The sequence below is a fragment of the Schistocerca americana genome, chromosome 11, assembly GCF_021461395.2.
Source record: "Schistocerca americana isolate TAMUIC-IGC-003095 chromosome 11, iqSchAmer2.1, whole genome shotgun sequence".
In the NCBI taxonomy this organism is placed as follows: Eukaryota; Metazoa; Arthropoda; class Insecta; order Orthoptera; family Acrididae; genus Schistocerca; species Schistocerca americana.
The window spans coordinates 41,500,650-41,528,648 of record NC_060129.1 but is presented as its reverse complement, the minus strand read 5'-3'; the positions used below and the strand labels follow the sequence as shown (position 1 = coordinate 41,528,648).

The 27,999-nt window shown below is 42.1% G+C and overlaps 1 protein-coding gene across 1 annotated transcript in view; it reads right to left on the bottom strand.

The window, feature by feature from the left end:
- Positions 1-27,999, bottom strand: part of LOC124553726 — a 126,215-nt gene that overhangs the window by 11,127 nt on the left and 87,089 nt on the right. The window contains exon 6 of the mRNA XM_047127646.1: positions 1,592-1,673. Within this exon, the coding sequence (XP_046983602.1) occupies positions 1,592-1,673 (82 nt within the window). The remainder of the gene's footprint in view (positions 1-1,591; positions 1,674-27,999) is intronic.

The window sequence follows — 27,999 nt, the reverse complement described above, 5'->3', positions numbered from 1 at the left end:
ATTTGCTACAGCAATCATATTTGTGAGGTCAGTTTCCAGTGTAACAACACATCACTTGAGATAAGCCAGCTGTGTAAGAGATGTGCCTCAAATACTACAATTTTGTGGAGTTTTCCCAGAGTGTACCAATGCATAACACTTGAGACTACCCAACTCGGTGTCAAGTTTTGTCACAGATTTCACACTTGTGAGTTTACGTTCCAGTGTGTGTTAATGCATGTAACTTGAGATCACCTGATCCATCAAAAGATTTGCCACAAATATCACATTTGTGAGGTGTTTTTCCGATGTGTGTGAATACGTGTTGCTTAAGATTACCTGACCTAGCAAAAGATTTGCCACAAATATCACACTTGTGGGATGTCTTTCCGGTGTGTATGAATACGTGTTGCTTGAGATTACCTGACCTAGCAAAAGATTTGCCACAAATATCACATTTGTGAGGTCTTTTTCCATTGTGTGTGGATGCATGTTTCTGGAGATCACCTGACCTAACAAAAGACTTGCCACAATCATCACATTTGTGAGGTCTTTTTCCGGTGTGTATGAATATGTGTTTCTTGAGGTCACCTGACATAGCAAAAGATTTGCCACAAGTTTCACATCTGTGAGGTCTTTTACCATTGTGTACGAATGCATGTTTCTTGAGATTACCGGACAGAGCAAAAGACTTGCCACAAATATCACATTTGTGAGGTCTTTCTCCGGTGTGTATGAATGTGTGTTTCTTGAGATCACCCGACATAAAAAAAGATTTGCCACAAACATCACATTTGTGACATCTTTTTCCGAGGTGTATGAATAAATGTTTCTTGAGATCAGCAGACATAGCAAAAGATTTGCCACATGTATCACATTTGTGAGGTTTCTTTCCAGTGTGGATTAATGCGTGTTTCTTGAGAGTATCCAACGCAACAAAAGATTTGCCACAAATACCACATTTGTGAGGTTTCTCTCCAGTGTGAAGTAATGCGTGTGTCTTCAGATTACGTGACCTAGCAAAAGATTTGCCACAAATATCACATTTGTGGGTTCTGTTTGTACTAAGCACAGCTGCTTGGGCACTGACATCAATAGCTGTAGATGATGTTCCATATTCACTTGTTTTCTCTGCATCGTTTGTGATGTGTGTGTTACATATGTAATTAGACGAGTTGTTTGAAGCTTTCCAAGTTTCCTTATATGAAGACTGTTCATTTTGTTCTGTGACAGAAACTTCTGGCTCACTGTCCAAGGAGGTACTGCTTTGGGGCTCATCACTACAGCCATATTTCTCATGATTGCCGGCAGTTAAGATTATATAATTGTCACTCATTCTCCAATGTTTTTTCAAGCTGACATTGCTGTGAAATACCTCACCACACCACTTACAAACATACAAAGGTGGCTGTGTGCCATCAATGTGCATAAATACGTGCATTATCAGCCTGTATTTTGAAGTAAAGCTCTGTAGGCAGTAATTACAACTATACACATCAAATTCCTTTACCCTCATACCACAATCATATCTGGTGACAAATGAGCTATCCTCATTTACAGTTAATTCTTCTGTATGAGTATCAAACTCATGTGTTGACTTCTCTCTGCCTACCTCCGATTCATCCTTGACCAGTCCATGGTGATAAGTTTCTTCACATGAAATGCTGCAGCTCCCACTAGCACTTTGAATCAGTCTGAAAATTGAGGAGAAGAATGTTAAATGCTCATAAATACGAGACATAGAAACCTTATTTCACTTTCCAGAAATTAACGACTGTAAGCCACAAGTCATACAAGTGTGCATAAGAAATGAAATATTCAGTAAATGTTAGTGATTTAAAATTACATGCCACGAGAAGCAAAGAACTGAAGAGGTAAAAGTTTAAAACGAATCTAACCAAGAGGAAATTCAATAATGATTAAACATATTCACTGCTGTTTTGATTTGGAATTTCTAGATAAGAATCACAATCATTCACTTTCAAGTGCTTCAGTCTTTTTAAAATATGATGCTACAAGTTAATATTCTACACCATTTTATTAAATATACCAAAAAAGTATCAGTTATGTTCTTAATTTAAAAATGTCAAGTTCAAGGTATTTCAGATTCAATTAAGATATATAATGAGTATACATAATAGGATATAATTTTTTTGGTGGTGTTCTTCCATCATAATAGCTTTGTAAGTGCCTTTTGTTTTGTACACACTTTCATCTTTGGAAAAAAATTGGCATGACCATCAAAGATTTATTTCACCACGTAAATCAGAATTTTTTGCTGTTTGATTCCTAGTGAGTCAAGAACTTGTGCAAGCTCCAATATTTTTATTGGGAATCTAGTATGATTGTCAATTGGGTGGATAATGATTGTTCATACACAAGAATCATTGTCAGACAAAAACAGCAAAATAACCAATTTGCATACTGAGGAATGAGTGTGAATGGCACATTTACACATGGCTTCAACCTAACACTGTTTTTGGCACTGCAACTTATGTGAAACATTGCACAAATAGAAGCACTGTCTGCAAGGACATTTTTAGGTAGTCCATAACACCACTGACTGAATCGGATAAGTGTATCAATAGCCACAGTGACACCCATCAGAAACAATGCAAGCTGGGATACTGTACTGTGTGCCAAGGATGTCAGCTGGTGCATGAGCTACCCCTATAGTATCTGAGTCCTATCAATCCAGCTGCAGTCACATACTTTTCCCCAGAATGGAAAGGTGATGCCTTCCAGGTACCCAGTATGTCCATCACATTGGGCCTGAAAGATTGCAAACACAGGATGGCCTGGATGCTTCAACATTTTCCTTCTATTCTGATTGTAACTTCTGATTCTCTTTGAACTGTGTTGTATATAGTTTTGTTTGGCATAGTATCTAGGCAGTTTCGAGTGTTTTGATAACTATACATGGAATACAATTTTGAAACAACTAGTAGAATGGTGTTGTCAGTTTCCAGAAGTTAAGAGCTGATTAACTAAATATTCTCTCAACTTTTTTTTAACTCAACTAGTTACAACATGTGTTTTCATTCGCATGGAAGTGAAGTAATTGAATATTAATAATGAAGAAGGAAATCCAAAAAATATGCAAGTAATGTTCCAAATAAATACTTCCCTATGTTTCTCAAAATACTAGAAGAAAAACTTTTTATTATTATTTTTATGCTATGCCAGTATTTCATAAACAACCAAGAACAAGAAACAAAATTTTTGGAAAACTTCAAGGACAAATCAATTTTGGTGTTATTTACCAATGTTTTTAGAGGTCTCTATGTAGGTATCATATAATTACTTGGTCCTGGTATCTGTCATACACTTAATCTTTACTCCACAGTTCAGCAGTTATCTCGGCAGGTAGATCCACAAACTATTCACACAGTGTTGACGGAAGTGCACAAGCATTTTATCAACACACACAGTACAGCCTGGAGAGTAACACTGCTGACAGTTTTCAATACAGTAGTCAAAATGTTCGACACTATGGCAGTTGGCTCAACTTTATTGCTTTCCTTCTTCTCTCTATTCTCAAATCAAAGATTTGTAATCATGATCATAAGCCGTTCCTTATAGCACTGTGAAAAATATTGCATCACGTTCCAGCTACTACTAGAGCATTATCAGCGTGTTTGATGGCAGATTTGGAGACTGCTGTGAATAAAAGCTAGCCTATAAAAGCTTTCATCTCAGAAACATCAATATGATGCATGAAAGGTAAGTTTTTGTAAATTTTTATATTATTAAAATTTTATTTGATGACTATTGAATCTCATCTACAATATTGAGTGAAAAGTATACCCAATTACTTGTTCAGTGTTTGGATTCCTACTCAACACAATACCAATAAGTCACATCCCAGCATTCTGCTACGCAATTTTATATTGTCTTGTAGCAACGTTGGTTATTGGTTGTGCATCTCTCCATTTGAAAAATTTACCCACACTATAAAAGGATGAATCATGGTGATATGACTACTTTCTCCATTCCTCTGGTGTCACCATTATCATCATCATCATCCACTTTGTGTTCTGAATTTGTAACACCACCAATTTCTATCAAGTAATCTTGATGAATATCAAGAACTGCATTAATCATTTACCCAAAATATATGCTGAAGTATGATTTACTTACTCTCAGAACTCACGGAGAATAATAGGTCTGTTCAGGCTGTTTTGAATGGTGATATGGACATAGCACATGCTCCACAATGTGAAATTAATTGCAAGACACTGACAGAAGTCACCATAATTATTACACTGTAATAATACAATAACCATGAACTGTTGATAAAAACGCCAGCTGAAGAATAATCATAAATCTCGTATAGTACATCTGCAATACAGCACAGACTTGATTCTGAATTTACTGAACATCAAAATGTGCAAACAGCATCCTGCTTTAATGGCAACTGGTCATTACAAGACACACCAAGTGGCTATAATTACACTGATGTTCCAAGTGCCTAAATGTGGGCTGCATACATCGTAGGATGCTGAAACATCGTAGGATGTTAATTAATTGGTGTCTTCATGGAGAATGCTCAAAAGTAACGGTTCCATTTTGTGCCACCAGGTGAAAATATGGCAATGTCAGCAGTCAGTATGTGATGTCAATACAGAAAAAGGGGAGGAACAATCAGACAAATGATAATGGTGGTTCTAATATGTTTATTAGGATCTGATCAAAAGTTAGAATGTGGTCAAAATGGTCTCCTGACTCAGCAACATGTTTCATCTGTAACATGACATTGTCAACAGTTCCTTGCAGCATATACAGGGCGGAGAAAAATTGTGTCACGAGATTTTAACACTGGATAGCTGATGCCAGTAGGAACCAAAATTACTAATCTTGTGCAGGTAGACAATAGATCATTTTTATGCAAGTAAACTTGGCGCAACACGCTCAGATTGACTGTGGGATTGACATGTTGCCTGATGTTCTGGACAATACATGACCACAAATGCTTTGGCTGCCAGAGATAATGAGGTATCCAAGGTGGCCTGAATGCTTGGTGGTAGCATGCCAGCCTTCCATTCTGGGGGCGAATCTGCCAGGGTCTCAACATCAATTGTAGTTTCATGATAAGACATACTGGGAACAAACCCATTAATAGCTGTTAGTTCATGTACAGGAAGCCTTTTACAAATTGTGTCAGCCCTGAAAAGGGACTTTTTTGTAGCTAGGACATGGTTTACTTAAAGCAGGTGCTCAAACTGGCGACCCTCTGATGCGACAAGCTTGATAATGTCTAATACTGTTTTGTCGAACTCTTTCAAATATTCCTGGCATTGCCTTGATGTGATTGGCGGCATGTTGAATGCAATATATCTTCGTTTCTAGGTGGTTCACATCCGGTTGGGTGAACTAGAACCTTGAAAAATCCCCAGAAGAAAAAGACAAGTGGTGTGGTGTCTGATGATCACAGGGGCCATGTCTAATGAGCACCTCTGCCAATTACCCATCCATTGAGGAGTTCATTTAAATATCTGTGCACAGCACGACTTCTGTGTGGGTACCCTATCATGCTGCAACCACATGCAGCGCCGTATGTCAATGGGAACATCTTCCAGCAGGCCAGGTAGAGTTTCTTGCAGTAAGTGATGGTAATTTCCTCCATTAAGTCAAGGAGGTAGATGGACTGGCCGAATCAGATGGTCACCCACAATGCCTGTCCAAATGTTCAGCAAAAATTGTTCCTGATGTCCGTGAACATATGTGATGTAGGATTTCCCCTTGCCTGGTAATGAACATTTTGCGTGTTGTAAAGGCCATCCTGATGGAAGGTGCACTCATCAGTAAAGAACGCAATGGTGGGGAAGTCAAGATCTAGTACAACACCGCAAAACCCTAGCCTGTGTTCGTAGTCTATCACAGGATTTAGGTCTAGGACAAGGTGGAAGCTAAATGGATGCTGACCATCATCCCTCAATACCTCCCGGACTAACCAGTTAGTCATCTCCATGTCGTATCAAACTGCTTGAGTACTTGTTGTAGGTGCTCGAGAACAGACTCTTCCAATGCTCCATCATGTCGTGTTTGAGGCCTTCCACCAGCATCACCATGATGCTAATGAGCCTGTTTCACAAGTTGCCAATGAATTGTCGTAAATGTTTGCAAGTATGAGTGGCGTCTTGGTTGGTACCGTTCCTCATAGAACCATCAAGCTTCATGCTCATTACCATTGGATAGATCATAAACAAAAACCGCATCCCACTGTTCTTCAAACGAATACTGTGCTCCCATGCTTACTGATGACTAAATCGAAAGTGACGTGTGCGCTCCGAAGAGAAACTTACGTGTGAATGCCTCTGATGTGAGGCGAAGACAAACAGTAAGACCTATTCAATACATATGCATATCATGTTTGGGAGTGACGTGACAACAGTAAGACCTGTTTGGGAGTGACACGACGGGACGAGGGACGTTTGTATGTATGAACAGACAACCATAGCACTGCCCGTCAACCAACGACCGGCAATAGGACAATCCCACGGCCAATCAGAGAGCGTGGTGCCAACTTTCCATAGTTTAAAAATGGTGCGTTATCGACCTACACAACATTAGTAATTTTGGTTCCTACCGGCATCAGCTATCCAGGGTTAAAATTTCGCAACAAATTTTCTCCACCCTGTATATTGTAATCAGAGGGATACGTCATTGTACACTATCCTTCAGAGCAGGAGTAGTCTGGATACATCCCTGATTGATCTTTCAGATATCACAACATCCACAAGTTATCTTGAGGCTTCTTTGGGAGCATATTTTGAGTCTTGTAGAGATGCCATGTAAAATGTGCCACAAAATCACTTGAGCTGTTGACCGGAGGGGGGTGGGGGAGAGGGAGGAGGGTGAGGGAGAGAGAGAGAGAGAGAGAGAGAGAGAGAGAGAGAGAGAGAGATCAATCCTCTGACAGCTTTAATGATTACTGCACAAGTTGAGGCATCTGCTGCACGATCATCCTTAGCTAAAAGCAACTACAACTGCCATGGCAATGGGACATCTTCCTCTCCCTTCTGCATCATCTAATTCACCTGTTTCTTCATAGTTCTTGATCGTATTCTTTAGCACATTTATTGATATGGGACCTCTTCACAACTCGTTTTTCTGAGAGATTTCTGCAAGGCAGTGCCCGTTATTGCTGCTGTTGTTATAAAACAACTTTACCAGCAAAGCATGGCCTTCCTTATCAGCAGCCACTGCATTTCGTATGGAAGACAGACCTTAACTCTCAGTAGAAGGAAAAAAAAAACAGTTTTTCCCCTGAGATTCTCGAGCCAAAAACCCATTTTCTCATGTGAAAATAAAATTTTTTGCGGGTGAAATTGTGTTTTACATGTTAAGCGACGATATATTTTCCAATGGAGCTGTAAAATTGATCAATCCATTGAATGGTGAACGATTTATACACCGCCATTGAACTTTGTGGCAGTTCAGGAAACGCAATGTAGCAACAAACGAAGCGTTTTTGAAAGATCTTTGATACACAGCAACATGTACACTTCATATTATCCGATTATGAATGCATAAATACGAATTCTGACAAATACACCATGATAGCTTCCGAAGCCTCGAGATTGTCACCTGCCTTCCTCAGCCAGTCATAACTGATGTGACGTGATCTCATCAGCCAATGACAGCAGATATTCAGAGCATACGAAATGTGATGGGGTCACCCAATAAGATCACTGTTAAGTAGCGCAAACACACCAATAGAAAAATTAGTCATTTAAATTAGTATACACACAGTATAACCACAAGAAAAGCTAAGCTTTCACATATAATATCGTCAGCAAATTTTCGCTGTTTTTTCTTCTGAGGCTATGTTTAGGCAGGATGCTAAGAGCACCTGCTTCAATTGCAGCAGCTGAATATTCCTGACAAGCACGATTATCAATTTCACTGCAGTGCCACAGGCACTCCGTGGGTTACCTGGCAATACATGTTCTATTAAACACTTCGACTTTTCCCATAGCAAAGCCAGTTATGTGTGAAAGACAACTAATTTTTGCCAGCATTACTGCATAATCTGTATAATCCGTAATCAATGAAAGAACTAAAATAAATATGAAAGACTAACTCCAAAACGTGTTTTTTTAGTGTGTGTTGCCTTTTTAAGTAAGATCAAACACATATGTGACAGTAAAGTTTTAAATAGTAGCATAAATGGATGATCTTCTGGGCCCAAATTTTTCTATGCAACTTGTCCTTAGCATTGATTAAAGAAATTCATTGCACATTCACATACTTAATGTAATCAATCCCACGTAAAAGGAAATTTACTTTGAAATAAGGCTTCTTGAAGCCAAAATTCACAATATTCTCCCACAAATGCAACCAGTTGTTACACCACACTTATTAAAATGAGGCCCAGAAGAAAGACACATTGCATACTCTTTGACACTGCTGCTGGTAGATGATTGTGTGTGCATTGTTTTATTGTTTTAATGGCCCATTTTCCTTGTAACTAACGTTTTATTTTGGTGTTAGTCTCTCAATTATGTTTTACTGCTGCAGTACTCTTCTGCAGTGGCGAGCAAAAGTAAATTTTTTTTGTCAGAGTCTCAGTTCTTACCAACTAAAATTACAAAAATTTTAGTGAAAACTAAAATAATGAAAAAGTCCAAGAATTTAAAAATCCTGGATTTTTCTCTGATTTCTCAGTTGTCCTAGGGCGTATACACTCTTTAACCTTTTAACCAACAATCGCTTTTCAAAAGAAAACAACATGTCACCGAGTGGCAACCACCATGCGAAGATCAAAACAGGAAATATTTCACATTCTGACTGCTTATAGCGTGGTATTTTCACCTGGTGCCAGAATGTGGAACTATTACTTTTTCTGCCTACTCCATGTGCTCACTGGTTAATGAACATATGAAGAATGTTTCAGCATCCTGCGATGTATACGGCCCACACTGAAGCACTCTGAACACTGTCAGTTTAATTATGACCACCTGATATAATACCAGGTTATTAAATACTTTTAGTTCCTCATACCTCATTTCAAATTTTCACTGGGTATGTCTTTTATACTTCTTCTAAAAACCTATTAAAAAATGAACCACACTGTACCATTCACAGAAATACAACGTTATTAATTACATAACACACCGTTGATGTTGACACTCCAAGCTCTTAGCGCACGTACTTCGGGTAATGGGACACATTGACATGCTGATGTCGACAGAGGACGAACGTAATCTTAAGTAGAATGCACACCCATCATTCCATCAACCATCGCCAGGTGAAGAGTTGTGTGAATAGAATTTACACCAACAAAGACAAGGTAGAAATTCTACTCATCTATGGTGAATGTAAGTTACCAGAACAGTAATTGCAATACTGTTTTCTTATATAAGGGTATATTTAGTGCAGTGGTTTAGTCCTTTTAAATATTGTTGTGTAGAGTTGTCATACAGTAAAGGCTGTCCTTCCTATGAACTGCATCAACATAATATTTCTGTTATTGTTGTTGTTAAAGGTAGATGAAATACTATGCAGGCAGCAGAAATGTACACAGAGTGATATCCTGACAAGAACCCACCTTCCTGACAGTTGTTTTCTCATCCTGTTGCAATGCTTCAGGAAATAGGAAGTTTCATCCCACAAGAACGCAATTGTCATAGCACTTGCACAGACGAAGCTGCCGAAGTTAGTGTTCTCACATCCGTTGCTATGAATCTACATGTGAGCACAAGACAGCTTGATCACAAGATTGACATTCCTAAAACCTCAGCAGGGGGGGGGGGGGGGGAGGGGGGGACAGGCGGGGCCGAGCGGCTGCAGGGGCTGGGCAGGCGCCCATTGTCAGGATGCAAATACTGTAAGAGTGTGCTGTGCACAGATAATAAAAGTAACCTACAGCCTGCTCCTGAGCTAATAGCAACAAAACATAATGAGAGAGGTAGATTAATACTTACATGTTTCTTTTATGCACAGGCATTTTAAACAATTCTGATGTATGCGACCCTTCAAACATATGAGTTGTAGCATAACATAGTGGGCGCAGTAGTGCCACGGGCATGTGGCAGAGGATGCTTGCTCTTAGCTGGATGCTGATGCTCATATTAGTGAAATATGACATGCATGTGAACTGTAGTTGAATCTCACTTATTCGAATGCAAGGTGTAAGGGTACTTGGAATAGGTGGTATTACATGCAAAATTATCAGCAACACAAGGAGGAGGCAAACTGATCCCATTTGCCTTTGGCTTCAGTACCCTCCTGTACCTTTAACATGTACTTCTTTAGGTATGCAACAAGTAGGCAAACATGCCAAAGAGGAGGAAACAGTAATGGAGTTGCAACATTTATGTTGTTAAAACCAGTGTCCGATGAAACAGATATATCGAGTGGCAAAATAACAATAGTATGCTACAAAAAGAGAGAAACATGGTGAATAGTGTGAACAAGGTCAGAACGCAAAGTTGTGCTTATATGTCAGTAATAAAAAGCGGTACTGTGACCTCAAGACAAGATGAGAGGAAATGCAGTTCTGCAAATCGTAAGTAATTACTTTTTTACATAAAAAATCGCGATGTGAACTGTTTAATAATAGAAAAATAAGAAATCTGTAATGTTATAGAACCCATTCATGAGGCCTTAGAACAAGAAAAAGGTGAAACGCTATTGGGATTAATAAATTAAGTGGCAGCAGGAAAAGGCAGTTTTATTTACAAATACAAAACAAGTACAGTTATTATTATTTCTATCTATACTGAAGTTGGCGTGACACACACACACACACACACACACACACACACACACACACACACACACGCAAAGAAAAAAGATTCGTGGCATGATGTAAACAACAGTTCTATGCACCATACAGGTTGTAAGGTGTAGATCTGTGCCTAATAAGTACATAAACGTGGACGAAACATAGGTGTTGAAGCTAAATAATAATAAAAGTAATACAGGTCACGAAAATATATTTACAGCAACTGAAATAGTTCACTCGCTTCTGAGAGGAACATCAAAGGCTACGGACATCAAGTTATGTATCAACACTCCCTGCTGTAGCAGCAGTATGCTGTTCAAGCAAACCTACTGTTTGAATACCAGTAGGTTTAAGTATGATATCGAATATGGAATTCTACTCAGAGGTAGTATCTGAAAACCACCAATTTAGTGATACCAGAGTAATACTATCCATGGATGAATGACGTTGACTATGTGATGTATCAATTGAGTTTTTGGCCTTTTTCCACAGAAGTATTTGCTCTCCCTTGACGATACAGGTGATCATATTCTATTAGTGTAGGGGACTTCCTTGGTACAGTTAAGATATTTAGCAACATAGTGTTAGTTTTGTTTTGCTTCAGGGCGCAAAAACAACTAGGATCACACTTGACCACATCAGAAATGTACAATACGAACACGAACACACACACACACACACACACACACACACACACACACACACACACACACACACAGAGAGAGAGAGAGAGAGAGAGAGAGAGAGAGAGAGAGAGAGAGAGAGAGAGAGAAATTAAAAACGACTACATGTTAATCCCAAATGACCAAAGAGAAGACAGCTAATAACAGACCTGGAGAAAGGTCTATAAAATAAGCCATAGAGAAATGGAGGTCATGAACTAAAAATTATATGTCTTTCGCCATATTGCTATGAAGGATAAAAAGTAAAATGCATTCGGCAGCCCCCGCATCATTAGTTGAAATGGCTGTTAACTGAGATGGCAAACACAAACAGGAATGTAAGTGGTTTAAAAAACGGCATTCCATCAGGAAATGGCGGACCATCAAAGGTTGTGTGCAATGAGTATAAAGTCGTGGGGAGTGCCACTTAACAAATGGAGATGGTTAAACAGACAGTGCCCAACATGCAAGCTCGCTAAAAATGATCTCATGGTGAGAGAGCCGAGAAATCATCCAAGCTGCTGGAAGAGGCTTAATAACCTGGAGCTTGTTCCCATGAAGGTAGGGCCAGTGGTGATGCCAAAGTGACAGCACCTGCTGACAGACGGCAACACAGATTAGGAGGAAATGGAAGACCTAGCAGGTCAAGGTAGAAGGACTGCAGCTTTGGCAGCAGCATCACTGGCTGTGTTTTCTATCAGATTTATGAGACCAGGAACCATCAAACATAACAGTGGCTCCATCAATCATTAGCAAGTGACAGGTTTCCTGGACCCGCTACACTAAGAAATGGGCACTGTACAGCACACAGATACTTTGAAGGGCACTGAAAGAGTCAGAGCAGAGGACTCATTTGGAAACCCGGTGTTGCTGGATTTGATGTACTGCGTGGCCTGATACAGGGCGAAGAGCTGTGCTGTAAATACTGAGCAGCGTTTCGGAAGCCAATTCCGAAAAACGTTGGTGCCAATAATGAAGACACACCTGACATCACAGTCAGTCCGAGACCCATCAGTGTACACGAAGGTACTATTGTGAAATTCCATGCGAAGGTCGTGAAACTGAAGGCAGTAGAGTAGGGCTGGAGTAGTGTCCTTAGGAAGAGGATGAAGGCCAAGGTTAACATGGGCCATTGCACGTAGCCATGGGGGTGACGGGTTTACACCCAAAGGGAAAGTTGCACATAGTGTGAAGTTAAGCTACCAGAGCAAGAGCCGAAAGCGAACTCCAGGAGGTAACAGAGGGGAGGGATGTGCCCCATACTGGCGATCAAAGGAGTTATCTAAAAAGGAGGCACAGGATAGGTGGCCGTGCATGCCAGAAAAACAGCAAACATATCTATCTGCTAAGGAGAATGTCATGGCGGTAGGATAGTGGGAGTTGGCCAGCTTCTGCATAGACTCTCAACCAGGCTAGTGTAAAAGACAGCACTGGCCAAATGGACACCACGATGGTTGATAGTATTGAGACAGCATAAGAGGCACAGACTGCATAAACGAACAATAGTCTAGTTTCAAATGGACGAGGGAACGGTAAAAACAGAGGAGGGTGGTTCGCTCTGCTCTCCACGAAGTACCACTGAGGACACACAGTACACCGAGGGCCTGTGTACAGCAGTCTGCCAGGTAAGACACATGAAAGGACCAAAAAAGTTTCCTATCGAGCATGAGCCCCAGGAATTTCGTAGTTTCAATTAACGGAGGAGCAACAGGTGCAAGATGTAGAGACTGTGGAAAAAACCAATTGCACAGCCAGAAATTCACACAAACGGTTTTGTCAGTGGAAACACGAAAGTCACAGTCGATGCTCCATGAGCAAAGACGATCGAGACATCACTGAAGACGCTGGTCAATGAGGCACATCCTTGGAGAGCTGCAGGAAATGGCAAAATTGTCAACGAAAGAGGGAGCCGGAAATGCCCGGCGGGAGACAGGTGGTTATAAGGTTAATGGTGATAGTAAAGAGGAGAAAGGACAGAACCCTGAAGCATGCCGTTTTCCTGGATAAAGATGTCTGAGAAGGCAGAATCTACATGTACATTGAAAACTCGTTTTTTAAAAAATTCCTGAAAGAAATGGGGCAGGTGGCCATGGAAGCCTCATGTGTAGGGAGTATGCAGGATGACAGTCCTCCACCAGGTGTCTTAAGCTTTCTTCAAGTCGCAAAACACACCCACAGCCTGGGATTTTGGTAGAAAACCATTCATGACAAGGGTGGACAAAACGAACAGAAGATCAACAGCAGAATAGCGCGGTCAAAACCCACACTCTGCAGTAGTTAGTAAATTGTGAGACTAGACCTACCGTATCAGCTGGGCATGGATCATACGTTCCATCACCTTGCAAACACAGTTGGTGAGAGAAGTGGGGCAGTAGCTAGAAGGAAGGTATTAATCCTTACCAGGCTTATGTATGCGTAGGACAGTGGCTTCAGGCCAGCATCTGGGAAATGTGCCCTTTTCCCACATGCGGTTGTATGTACAAAGCAGAAAGTGCTTGCCTGTAAGAGAACGGCGCTGCAACAGCTGAATGCAAACATCGTTTGGCCCTGGGGCAGAGGGTCAGGATGAAGTGAGAGCACGATCCAGCTCCATCATAGTAAATGCGGCATTGTTGCACTCACGATTCTGGGAAGAGAGGGATATTGCCCGAGACACCTCCACTCCTTTCCGACTGAGGAGTGCAGGGTGATAGTGGGAGGAGCTCGAAATCTCCGCAAAATGATGGACCAAAATGTTGGAGATAGTAATAGGGTTCACAATGATATCATCTGCTAATGTCAGGCCGGAAATTCGGGAATGGCCCTTGATTCTGGAGAGCTGAAGCGGTTGGCCCACATGATGGAAGAGGGAGTGGAACAATGAAAAGAATTAGTGAATGAAATCCAGCTAACTTCTTTGCTTTCCCGAAGAATGCCACTACACTGTGCACGCAACTGTTTATATAGAATATAGTTTGCCACTGTAGGATGATGGTTAAAAAGGCGGAGAGCTCATCTCCGTGTGTGAATTGCATCGCAGCACCCCTCAGTCCACCAAGGGACTGGGACGCGCTCTGGTGAAGAGGAAGTGCAACAAATGGGACATTCTACAGTGATTAAGCAATGTTTGTAAGATACTCTACCTGGTCATCACAACTCGGGAAAAGATGTTTGTTGAAGATCAACAGGGAGGCGTAAAGCCTCCAGTCAGTGTTAGTAACCTGCCATTTGGATGTGCACACATGTGGGGTAGGAGTCAGCAATCAAGATGGCACACCAGAAATGGTAGCTCGAGTCAGAGAGCTAGGCAGTGCAGCAGGATAGGTCCAAATGGGAATAGTCTGAGAGGAATGTGGATGTTCCTGTGTTAAGGTAGAAGAGTTCAAGTTGACTGAGGAGGTCAGGCGAGAGGGCACCACTCTGACAAGTTCTAGGAGAACCCCAAATGCAATGGTGCACATTGAAGTCACCAAGCACCAGGAAGGGGTGAGATAGCTGACAAATAAGCTGGAGGAAGTTGTCAGGTGACATCGAATGACAGAGGGATGTAAATGGCACAAAGAGAAAATAAATGTGAAGTGAGGAAGGAAAAGGCGAACTGCAACAGCTTGAAGATGGGTATTCAAGGAGTTGGATTGACTATGAACATCATCCTGTATGAGCAACATGACTCTCCGCAAGATGGAATGCCATCCTGAGGGGGAGGGGTGAAGATCAAGACAGACTAGGAAGAAATGCAAGAGCTCAAAGCAACTGTGAGAACGCAATTTTGTTTCCTGCGAGCGGAGAACATGTGGACACTGCAATTCTAAGAGCAGCCATAAATCCTCTTTGTTGGATAAAAGACCACAAACATCACATTATAAGCAAGTCATGATGAGGAATTAATGAAGAGATGTCACCTCGGCAGCTGCCGAGGCCAGCCTTTGAAGACTCGCTGCTACAGGGCAGAGGCAGGAGGATCCTGCTCCACGAGGTCTACAGAAGTGTCGGCATTCTCCTTTGGCAGAGTCTAGGGCAGATAAATGGTTGGTGGTGTGCAACAGCATTACGGAGGTCGGCCGGGTGAGGGTACCACAGGGCAACATCATTGAAGAGGATCTTTGAGTCAATGAATGAGAAGATCCTTTGCTTTTGTTTGACATCTCTGAGTCTTTCCAGTTGGCAGAGGAAGGCTCAGATGGTGGTTGGCTGGAGGGATGTAGGAATTCTTCACAGGAGTATTCCTTCTGCCCTTTCTGGCCAGCCAGTTGTGTAGCTGGTGACTTTGTCCCATGAGGTGAGAGTTCGGTAACGTGTTGCACAGCTGGATGAGGAAATGGGGCACTACCATGCTTCTCAGCAATTTCAGAACTGCAGTACTAAATTTGAAGTCGCATGTTTGCGTTGCCATGTCCTTTCTGGAGGGAGAGGTAACAAGAACAGTACTGTAAGTGCCAGATGGTAGAACACACGGTTTCTGACTAGTCAACAACTTGTGCGTGACTGGGTAAGGCATTTTTTCCTTCACCGTGATCTCCTCGACAGCCCACTCATTTAGATACACGGAACAACTGTGGGAGAAGGCAGCATGGTCGCCATCGCAGTTGATGCAGTGAGGAGGAGGAGGAGGAGCAGGAAGCAGCGTGGTCGCCATTGCAGTTGATGTAGTGAGGAGAAGGAGGCGGACAATTGCCCTCATGAGAATATCTACCACAGGTTACACATTTAGCTGGGTGTCAACAGGACTCTTGAGAGTGGTTGTAACAATGACACTGGTAGCAGTGCATCAGGTTCAGAATATATGGTCTGATTGTGATGACTTCATAACCTGCTTTGAACACTGATGGAAGAACCACTCTGTCACAAGTGAGAAATAGAGCGCGTGTGGTCACTAAGGAGGCATCTACTTTTTTCATCACTCGATGGACTGCAGTGACACCCTGATCAGAGAGGTTTTTCTGCCTAGTCCGACCATCGAGCAGTCTGGTGGAAACAACACCATATGAAGTATTCAGCATTCGATGTGCCTTGACATGAACTGAATAGCCATGGAGGAGCAAAACTGCCAGCAGTTGTGCTTGAGAATCAGATGTAGTCTCTAAAGGCAAAGTGCCATTGTGTAAACAACAGCAGGATTTCACATGCCCAGCAACTGCATAAACATCTTTCTGAATAATAAACAGATTTACTGTAGCAAAGGACTGACCGTTTTCCATAATGGAAACCAAAAGAAACCATGGTGCCTCATTTGGTTTATGTTTCATAGTCACTGATTGTGAAGACGATTGGCTCATTGCAAGAAAATGCCCCATGATTGCCAGCGTCTCCGATGGCACGCTCCTGCCAGCTGGGAGACCATTTCCGAACAGGGTGCATCCACCTTAGGTGATCGTTCACACCTCAGGTCACACCTCCCGAATACCTGACAGAGGGACCAATCGGCAATTTGGGAAGTTAGCAGATCAGATAATCACCACTCCCTGGGCCTGACCTGTACCACGGGGTACGTGCAAACCCTACATGTCGACCCGGGGCTGGGAATTACACGTTACCCAGTCAGCTGTTACATGTGAGACACATGGGCCAGCCTTAAGGAGTGCACAAGGAGGAAGAAGAAAAAGGGGAATGTGAAATGCCGAAGTGGAGAAATGATAGGAGAAGGTGACTGAAGGAAGATAAAAGGAACGAAAAACAGTGGATAATATTCTGGTATTGCCTACCAAAAATGCAGTATATATTTACAAAACAGCTCAGACATGTTCCCCAAGGGAGGGGAAAAAAGAACAAGAGGACAGACAAGCAGCATCGAAGGGAAGATGCTGCACAGGCTAGGGCCCCGTGGTAGCAAAGCATGAACCCGCCAAAGAGCAGCAAGCCCCCTGGGGGAGCACACACACAACACAGCATGCAAAGATGTACAGGAACAGAGTATTAAGAGTTTAATGAATGCCAGCTATGCAATACAGCACGAGCTAAAGTGTTGACAAAGGTGGCAATCATATCTACCTATTTTATGAGAGACTGTGCAGAAATCTACTGTAGTTAGCTCGCTAAACTCTCTGCCTATTGGAAAAACCATAGTTTAACTCCATGATGCATAGTTTATTAATGGAGGTGGAAGTATATTATGATGATTGGTTTCTTGGGCACTCAACTGTGTGGTCATCAGCACTGGTACTAACTCCCAATTTTCACACAGTCCAATTTTTTCACACTCCAATCTAGCCACTGTCACGAATGATGATGATGAAACGATGAGGACAACACAAACACCCAGTCCCCAGGCAGAGAAAATTCCCAACCCGACCAGGAATCGAACCCGGGATCCCATGATCCTGAGGCAGCAACGCTAGCCACTGAGAAGATAGTAAGCTGTCGTGGAAAGCCCACGTTCAGGATCTTGTTCAAAGACTTAGTACTGCCATTTTCACTATTCGAATGGTATCGAAAGTGAGTGATACTTCGACACGTAAATTAGTCTACTTTGCTTATTTTCATTCACTTATGTCGTATGGTATTATGTTTTGGGGTAACTATTCCCATTGTAGAAGGATATTTTTGGCTCGGAAACGGGCAGTTCGGGCAATAAGTGGTGTGAGTTCACGAACCTCTTGTCGACGAGTCTGGGTATTTTGACATTGGCCTCTCAATATGTATATACCTTATTGTCGTTTCTTGTTACCAATATTAGTTTATTTCCAACAATAAGCAGCTTTCACTTGGTTAATACTCGGCAGAAATCAAACCTCCATTTGGATCGGACTTCCTTAACTCTTGTGCAAAAAGATGTGCAGTATACTACTGCATCCATTTTCAATAAGCTGCCACTCGAATTCAAAAGTCTTAGCAGTAATCCACGCGCTTTCAAATCGAAACTGAAGAGTTTCCTCATGGGTAACTCCTATTCTGTCGAGGAGTTCCTTGAAAAATTAAGATGATTCTCATTGTATTGCTGATAGCGTTTGCTTAAACTTATGGACTGATTTTCTTTCAGGTTCATGAACATTTATTTTTATCTGTTATTACTTTTATGTTGTAAGTTCATGTACTGATACGTTCCATGACCTTGGAGATTTGCTCCTCAATTTGGTCCTACGGAACTTGACATGTAAATAAATAAATAAGTAGACCATGAGCTGCGGACAGAAGTATATGACTGAACATTCAACAGATGTGGGCGTTCAACTATCACCTTAGTTGTTTACATATCCAGCTGTAAGTAAGAATTTACAAAAGCATCTCCACTCCAATATAAATGAACAGTTACCACCAGAACCAAAGGACGAAACAATCTCACCACAAGGGTCATGTTGTAAGCAACTGTTATTGCAGTGATGAAGATGGAAACCAGAAGAATGAGGCAAATGGATGATAACTTCTTGGTATTGCAGGTGCTTTGGTTATTGGGGCTTCATGCTGGAGGAAAGTAATCTGGTTCCTACACTGTTGACATATCCTGTGGGGGTCTGCTTCGAGCATGTATATTTTTTCAAAAATTCTGTTTCAGTCAAAATACCGGATACTGCAGGAGATTTTGCACGGAATTAAGAGAGTAACAAACCAGACAGCTGGCAAAATCAGTGACATTCCACCACCTGAAAAAGTAAAGCCAAACAGCATATACATAAGTGTCAATGTCTCAGTGGAAAATCAGAATGACCTCTGCAGATATTTCTACTCTGGCTGCCATATGCAAGTCAATATATTTTATGTCAGCGAGACATTCTCAAGGATCCAAAAGCAGTTGGCCCAAGATAACACAAACCTTATTATCGCTTTCAAGCAGGACAATCTGAATTTAAAGCATATTTACCAAGCACATGCAGGAACTGAGAGGTTACTCAGTGAATTTGTTACATGTGGGGATTGCTGGAATAACTCACAGTATGGCTGCCTGGTCATTGACAAAACTAGGAAATTGTATGAGGGTCAATAGAGAGTGAACTTCAATGTGTATCAAAAAGTGACTATCAGTATACTGTAGACTATGAACAAATTTGCACGTACATCACACATTCATTCTTCAGAGGGCACAAAGCACATTCATTTATTTGACAGAATAAATTGAGACAATGAACACTAAATTAATGGAACTGGAAAGATCAAGGCACGTGCTAAAAATGTTGAATGTTCGAACACAGCAATGTGAACTGTGTGTCAATGAGTAAATTGAAGTAGTCAATGCAAATGTAACATGTGTGTGGAATGTGACAGCTAAGGCACTTCACTCCCATTACCACCAGTAGTGTCAAAGTATATGTAAGTTGTAAACTGTCTCAAAAATAGCTTAGTATACAACAGCATGTTGTCAAAAATGTGTAATTTCATTGTGGTACAGAAGGCTATTTGATAGAAGCTACATCTGTCTCACACTATGAATAGAAGGAGCAAAAAAAAAAAAAAAAAAAAAAAGGAGAAGATGGAGTAAAGGCTATTACTGAATGTATTATCTATGTTGGACAGAATATATGGAGTCACAGGACAAAACCATATATGTTAAGTAAGTACTCAATAGATTTAACAGAGAAGAAAGCAGTAAGAGTCGAGGATGAGGATAAGGAATTTGAAAGAATGACTGGTCTATTACAGTTAATATTCTTGAAAATTGAGAACATGGAAAAATATATACTGAAAGTACAAAAACATACTATCAAACATTACAGTTGCGAATAAGACCCCAAAAGGATGAATGAAAGTCTCAAAGAGTGAGAAATACAAGAATTTAATGAAACCAGCCGTAGACTGAACAATCTACCTCTAGAGTAACTATATTATGATGACCCAAATGAAATCATAGATCGATTACAACTGCTTACAGATTCAGCTCATGGAGGGAATGCAGGTCACTTGAACGAAGTATTATCCTTCATATTTGAGCTTCGAGAAAAAAGCATCAAATAGTAATTATGGAGACAGTTGTTCACGAGCTACACAGACCTGCACATTGAAGATTTCTGTGTGGACATGTGATAATATGAGGAATTTATTATTTATAACAAGCTAATCTCTTACACTTGCAAGACTCCTCACAATCAAACAATGGTTTAAGTTACATTCAAACAGTCATATATACATATTACAAATTCGCTTGGGCCTTACCTGTGAAGGTAGGCAGGGAAGGAGGTTCCAGAGATTTCTGAACAACTGTTGCAGGCTGCAGCAAATCAGTTGCCCAACAACCTTCTGACTGATCATGAAGGTGAATTTTACAATAGGCATTTCAAAGCAGAAATGCAACAATATGGGGCATAGCAATAGTGGAGAATCTAGCATGTCACATGGAACAGTTCAAGTGTCACTTGTTTTGCCCATGGGCTCTGCATCTGAGGCACCTCCTAGTGCACCTGACGCAGTGGATACATCCTCACAGCAGGGTGAGTAGCAGGTGGTAGCACATTCATGTCACTCAAGGTAGACGGGAATATGGAGACTGGTCACCTGGCCTCACCCATTTACCCTGTGAGTGGACTGGTGGCCACTTCTTCAGTAGGGTCCAGGCATATGGGAGGAGAGGTTTAATAGTTATTGGGAACTCCGGTGTTAGGTGCACTATGGAGCCCATTAGACTGATAGCATTCAGGATTGGAAAGGAAGCCAGTGCACACTCAGGATGCCTACTGGTGGCTCTCATCTGAAATGTGGAGGCGGCCTTGCCTGTGGCTATTGAGCATGCAAGATGCAGTCGTCTGCAAGCTCTCTCTCGCACCAGCAAAAATATTACCTTTCACATGGGGCTGAAGTGATCCTCAATTCGTACAGGCAGCTGGTGGAAGTGGTGAAGAGCGCTGGCTTCATGCACAGCGCAATTTGTGGCATTGTTCCCAGAGTAGATCAGGGCCTTTGGTTTGGAGCTAAGTGAAGGGTCTCAATCAAAGGCCTTGTCGAATACTAGACTGTCTTGGCTGCAGATTTCTAGACCAGTATTATCGTGTGTGGATTTGTAGCACACTACTTGATAGGTGAGGGGTGTACAACACAAAGGAAGCAGCTACTCAGAGTGCTTATGGAGTGTACGAGGGTTTTTTAGTCTGGGCAATAGTTTTGAGGTGCTTTATGAACACTCGCCAGTCAGAACATAGCAAAGGAAGTCAAATGGCATTCAGAATAAAGACACTTCAACTGTCAAAATTTTATCAGTAGACAGTCGAAATATGCGTAATAAAGTTGCCGAATTTACTGCCCGCCAGGAAAGTTCTCACATTCAAATTAATTTTGGGACTGAGAGATGGATGAAGCCTGAAGTGGAAAGCTCTGAAATATTTAGCAAGTCATGGAACATATATTGGAAAGACAAATTAGAGGCCCTAGGAGTGGGACTGTTCATTGCAGTTCACAAAAATATTGTCTCTATTGACGTCAAAGTTGATTGAGATTGTGAAGTCATCTTGTCACATGTAACAGGTGTAGGTGAAACCAAATTAATTGTTGGATGTTTTTACCAGCCACCCAATTCTGCAGTGACAGTTCAAGAGTCATTCAGAGAAAGTCTGCATTCAATAGTGCATAAATACCCAGAACATGCAATACTAGTTGGAGGGAACCTGCTGAGTATGGGCTGAGATGTCTATGGATTCATTAAGGGGGCTTCCAATATACAGTCATGTGAATTACTTTTGAAGATGTTTTCTGAAAGCTGTCTTTAGCAGTTAGCTCAGTAGCCCACATTCAGCATAAATATCTTAGACCTTGTAGCTACAAATAGACTGGACCTTATCAACAATCTGCGAATAGAAGCAGGGATGAGTGATCATATCATTATAGCAACTATGGTTACCAAACTTAAATCAGTCAAGAAGGCAAGGAGTGTTTCTGCAAGACAGAAGATAAGCAGTTACTAGCATCTCACATAGTGAATTGGCATCACTTAGTACCAGTAAGAAGGATGTCCAGTAATTGTGGGCAAAGTTTAAGTGGACTGTATATTGTGGTCAGGAGAGTCATGTGGCTAGTAAGTTTAATAATGAAATTTGGAGGATGCTGAGGAAGCAGAGGCTGTTGCATTCTCAGTTTAAAAGGGAATGCACACACGATGACAAGCAAAGATTAGTAGAGATTCATGTGTCTGTGAAAAGATCTCTGTGTGGAGCATACTAGAACAACCAGTGTCACACCTTAGCAAGAGATCTGGCACAGAAACCAAGAAATGCTATTACGCAAAATCGCTAAGTCGGTCTAAGGCTTCCATTCAGTCCCTTGTTGAGTAGTATGGTGTGACAGTTGAAGATAGTGAAACGAAAGCCGAAGTTTTAAATTTCACATTCAAGAAATCGTTAACACAGGAGAATCTTACAAACAAACCATTATTTGACCACCAGACTGACTCATATATGTACAACACACTAATAATTATCCGTGGCATAGAGAAACAACTGAAAGGTTTGAAAGCAAATAAATCACCTGGGGTGGATGGAATCCATATTCGATTTTACAAGGAGTACAATATTGTATTGGCCCCTTATGTAGCTTGCATTTATCATGAGCCTCTTGCCCAGCATGAAGCCCCAAGTGACTAGAAAACAGCACAGGTGACTCCAGTATACAAAAAGGGTGAAAGAACAGAGCTGCAAAATTACAGACCAATGTCCCTAACTTTTCTTTGCTGCAGACTCCTTGAACAGCTTATGTCCATGAATCAGCATGGTTTTAGAAAGCATTGCTGAAAACTCAGCTTGCCCTATTCTTATGACATACTGCAAACTATGGATGAAGTGCAACAGGCAGATTCACATCTCTGTATTTCCAGAAAGCATTTGACATGGTGCTCCAGTGTAGGCTGTTAACGAAGGTAAGAGCATATGGAGTCAGTCCACATTTATGTGAGTGGCTTGAGGACTTCTTAAGACATAGAATCCAATATGTTTCCCTTGATGGTGAGTGTTCATCAGAGGCAACGGTATCATCTGGAGTGCCTCAGCTATGTGTGATAGGACCACAGTTGTTCTCTACATACATAAATGATTTGTCTGACAGGTTGGGCAGCAATCTGCAGTTGTTTGATGATGTTGTATGGTGAGACGCCGAAATTGAGTGAATGTAGGAAGATACAAGATGACTTGGGCAAAATTTCCAGTTGGTGTGATGAGTGGCAGGCAGCCCTAAATTTAAGTTAATGTGGATGAGTATTAAGTTCAAACTTGTAATGTTCAGATACAGTACTACTAATTTCCAGCTTGTCACAGTAAAGTCGTTTAAATATATGGGCACAGCATTGCAAAGTGGTATGAAATGGAATGAGCATGTGATAACTGTGATAGGGAAGGCAAATGGTTGACTTCTGTTTATTTTGGAGAATTTTAGGAAAGAGTGGCTCACTCGTAAAGGAGACTACATAGGACACTAGTGCGACCTCCTCTTGAGCACTGCTCGAGTGTTTCAGATCTGTAACAAGTCGGATTGAAGGAAGACACCAAAGCAATTCAGAGGTGGGCTGCTTGATTGGTTACCGGTGGGTTCAGATACCATGTAAGTATTATAGAAATGCTTCGAGAACTCAAATGGGAATCCCTGGAGGGAAGGTGGTGTTCTTTTCGAGAAACATTACTGAGAAAATTTAGAGAACTGGCATCTGGAGATGAATGTCGAACAATTCTACTGCCACCAACATACATCGCACATAGCCACCATGAAGGTAAGATACGAGAAATTAGGGATCATATGGAGACATATACACTCCTGGAAATTGAAATAAGAACACCGTGAATTCATTGTCCCAGGAAGGGGAAACTTTATTGACACATTCCTGGGGTCAGATACATCACATGATCACACTGACAGAACCACAGGCACATAGACACAGGCAACAGAGCATGCAAAATGTCGGCACTAGTAGAGTGTATATCCACCTTTCGCAGCAATGCAGGCTGCTATTCTCCCATGGAGACGATCGTAGAGATGCTGGATGTAGTCCTGTGGAACGGCTTGCCATGCCATTTCCACCTGGCGCCTCAGTTGGACCAGCGTTCGTGCTGGACGTGCAGACCGCGTGAGACGACGCTTCATCCAGTCCCAAACATGCTCAATGGGGGACAGATCCGGAGATCTTGCTGGCCAGGGTAGTTGACTTACACCTTCTAGAGCACGTTGGGTGGCACGGGATACATGCGGACGTGCATTGTCCTGTTGGAACAGCAAGTTCCCTTGCCGGTCTAGGAATGGTAGAACGATGGGTTCGATGACGGTTTAGATGTACCGTGCACTATTCAGTGTCCCCTCGACGATCACCAGTGGTGTACGGCCAGTGTAGGAGATAGCTCCCCACACCATGATGCCGGGTGTTGGCCCTGTGTGCCTCTGTCGTATGCAGTCCTGATTGTGGCGCTCACCTGCACGGCGCCAAACACGCATACGACCATCATTGGCACCAAGGCAGAAGCGACTCTCATCGCTGAAGACGACATGTCTCCATTCGTCCCTCCATTCACGCCTGTCGCGACACCACTGGAGGTGGGCTGCACGATGTTGGGGTGTGAGCGGAAGACGGCCTAACGGTGTGCGGGACCGTAGCCCAGCTTCATGGAGACGGTTGCGAATGGTCCTCGCCGATACCCCAGGAGCAACAGTGTCCCTAATTTGCTGGGAAGTGGCGGTGCGGTCCCCTACGGCACTGCGTAGGATCCTACGGTCTTGGCGTGCATCCGTGCGTCGCTGCGGTCCGGTCCCAGGTCGACGGGCACGTGCACCTTCCGCCGACCACTGGCGACAACATCGATGTACTGTGGAGACCTCACGCCCCACGTGTTGAGCAATTCGGCAGTACGTCCACCCGGCCTCCCGCATGCCCACTATACGCCCTCGCTCAAAGTCCGTCAACTGCACATACGGTTCACGTCCACGCTGTCGCGGCATGCTACCAGTGTTAAAGACTGCGATGGAGCTCCGTATGCCACGGCAAACTGGCTGACACTGACGGCGGCAGTGCACAAATGCTGCGCAGCTAGCGCCATTCGACGGCCAACACCGCGGTTCCTGGTGTGTCCGCTGTGCCGTGCGTGTGATCATTGCTTGTACAGCCCTCTCGCAGTGTCCGGAGCAAGTATGGTGGGTCTGACACACCGGTGTCAATGTGTTCTTTTTTCCATTTCCAGGAGTGTAGTTGTTTTCACCTCGCTCTGTTTGCGAGTGGAACAGGAAAGGAAACGGCTAGTAGTGGTACAGGGTACCACCGTATGGTAGCTTGTGGTGCACCTGTGTGGATGTAGATGTAGAAATCGCTACTCAACTTCTCCAATTTGAAAGACAGTCTTAACAAACAGCTGAGCAGGATGATCTAAAACTGAATATGGGAGCAATTCTTCAACATATGTACAAATGGCTGAACATACTACCACAAATCTTTGAAAAGAGTAATCACATTACTTACCAAACAGTTAAGGAAAAATCTATTAGAAAAGGTATGAACTGAATGTTTTCCTCATAGAGCAGGTAATAAGATGTTGAGGGAACAGGGCATGGTTGTTATTGCTCAGCTTCTCATCAAAGTCCAACTGGGTCAACATTTGCCATTTCCTATGTAACAGGAAAAGCTCACCTCAAATCACAGAGTAGTGTGACCTGAGTGCTTCGAAATATATCAACTGAAGTGGAGGTGGTAGGCTCATGAATCTGCCATCCACACTTTGTATCTCTCGATCAAATTTCTGTGGACCTGGAACAAAACTGAAACAATACCTATCTTATAGTGATAAGGGATTTACTGTACAGGACAATGCATGAAAAGTCCGCAAATTGGTCACACTACAGAAAAACATCATCATATTGCAGACAAAATATGCTCTGATAAGGCTAGACTTATGCTGAAGAAATTATATTAGTGTAGGGCAACGTGTTTCTATATTCATGGTTCATATGGCAATGGGTGCCAAACTTTAATTGGGTACTGGAACAACCTTCAAGTAAATAATGAATGTAGCTCATTACACACTGAAGAATAGACCTACAGAATATTTCAAAATTGCATGGGATCAGGGTAGCAAAAGGTGTTTTGAGGCAGAAAGAAGGAAGGAAATGATGTGTTAAAATGGCCAAGACCCTGCCAATACCAGAGACATCTGACGGAATAATTCCATTTATAATCCCTCCATTTTCTGCGCTGTCAGCCACTGGTTCATTAGCTGGTAGAGACACTGCTATATCTCAAGCAGTACAGAATGCCCAAAACGCTGAAAAGCAATAACAAGAAGCTGGGAGGCCTTATACCTATGGAGGCCTTCGTTATCGGTAAAGGCCTGTAATTAAACCACACAGGAAAGGGCTTGGGTTGTACATTTTTAAAAAAAGCCTCTAGTAATGCTACCAGAGACAGTATATAAGCATAGATCTGCTTAAACTCATCAGAAAACTTAAGATCACGAGATTTCGCAGCATGTTTATGTAGGATACATTGCCTGATGCAATGTGTGATTGTCAAATTGGATGTCGTGGGGGTACAGAATCCTCCGTGATTTAAAACTGCCTGAAGAATTATGTGGTTACTTCACTGACACAAACTAGGTGTTGTACAATTTTCGACGCTACCAAGACTTCATTTCATACATCTGAGTACATTTCTACCTGATATTTCTACTGAAAATCACATAAAAATAAGCAGTATATAAGTCTCTGCATCATTTGAAGTTGCGGTATTATGTTGGTCATTCAGAAAGAACGTTGGTCTGAATCAAAAGTAAACTACTTTTGTCCAATGTATCTGAGCATAGGTAGAAAAGTATAGCATCGACTGATCTAGAAACACACATAAGCATTGCTAATGGCACGGAATTAACAATAAATTCCATCTAGGGAATGGGGGAGTTGCAGCAACACCTTCTGGCTCCTGTGACAGCGGCGATTTATATGTAAACAAAAAACGATTTGTAAAAGAATTTGAGCTAGGCTACATGCAAACGTTAATATGTTTGAATCAGAGATAAAAAAGACGACATTGTTGACAATAGTCACAAATGTTCAATAGGAAGGCAAGTAGGTTTCTTAAAAGGGACATGTGATGGTGCATAATAAGGATGAAATTGATGAGTCGAATCAACCAGTGAACATATTGCCAGTCAGTACAAGCCATGTAGAGTGTAATATCACAACGAATTTCATACCTTCACAACAGATTAATCTGTACTATACACAATCGGTCCTGCTTATGAAACTGAAGCGAATGAATTCCAAGATGAACACAGGCTGCCACACAAAGCCAAAGTGGTGAAGGATTTAGACCCCTTGGAAACATGGCATGTAGAGAGAAGCAAACCTGATGGAGCAAGAGCCAAAAGTGAACTCCAAGAGGTAACATAAGAAGGGCACATACCACACTGGTATGCAAGGCAATCATCGAAAATGGGGGGATTCGATGGGTAGCTGAGCATGACACAAAATGGGATGTGTATCTGAGGAGGACATCACACTGGTGTGGCAGTGGCAGAGTTTGGCAGCTTCTGCAAAGAGACTCAACTGGACTAGTGTAAAAGGCACCAATGGCCAAATGTATTCAATGACGATTCATTGTGTTAAGATGGCATAAGATAGATGGGCACACAGAGGATTAAACAAAGCACCTGTAGCCTAGTTTTGAACATACAAGGGATCAGTACAAATGGAGGAGATTGGTCCAATTCACTCCCCCAAGAACTACCACTTGGGACACGTAGGACACTCAGGGATCAGGTATAGCATACAGCC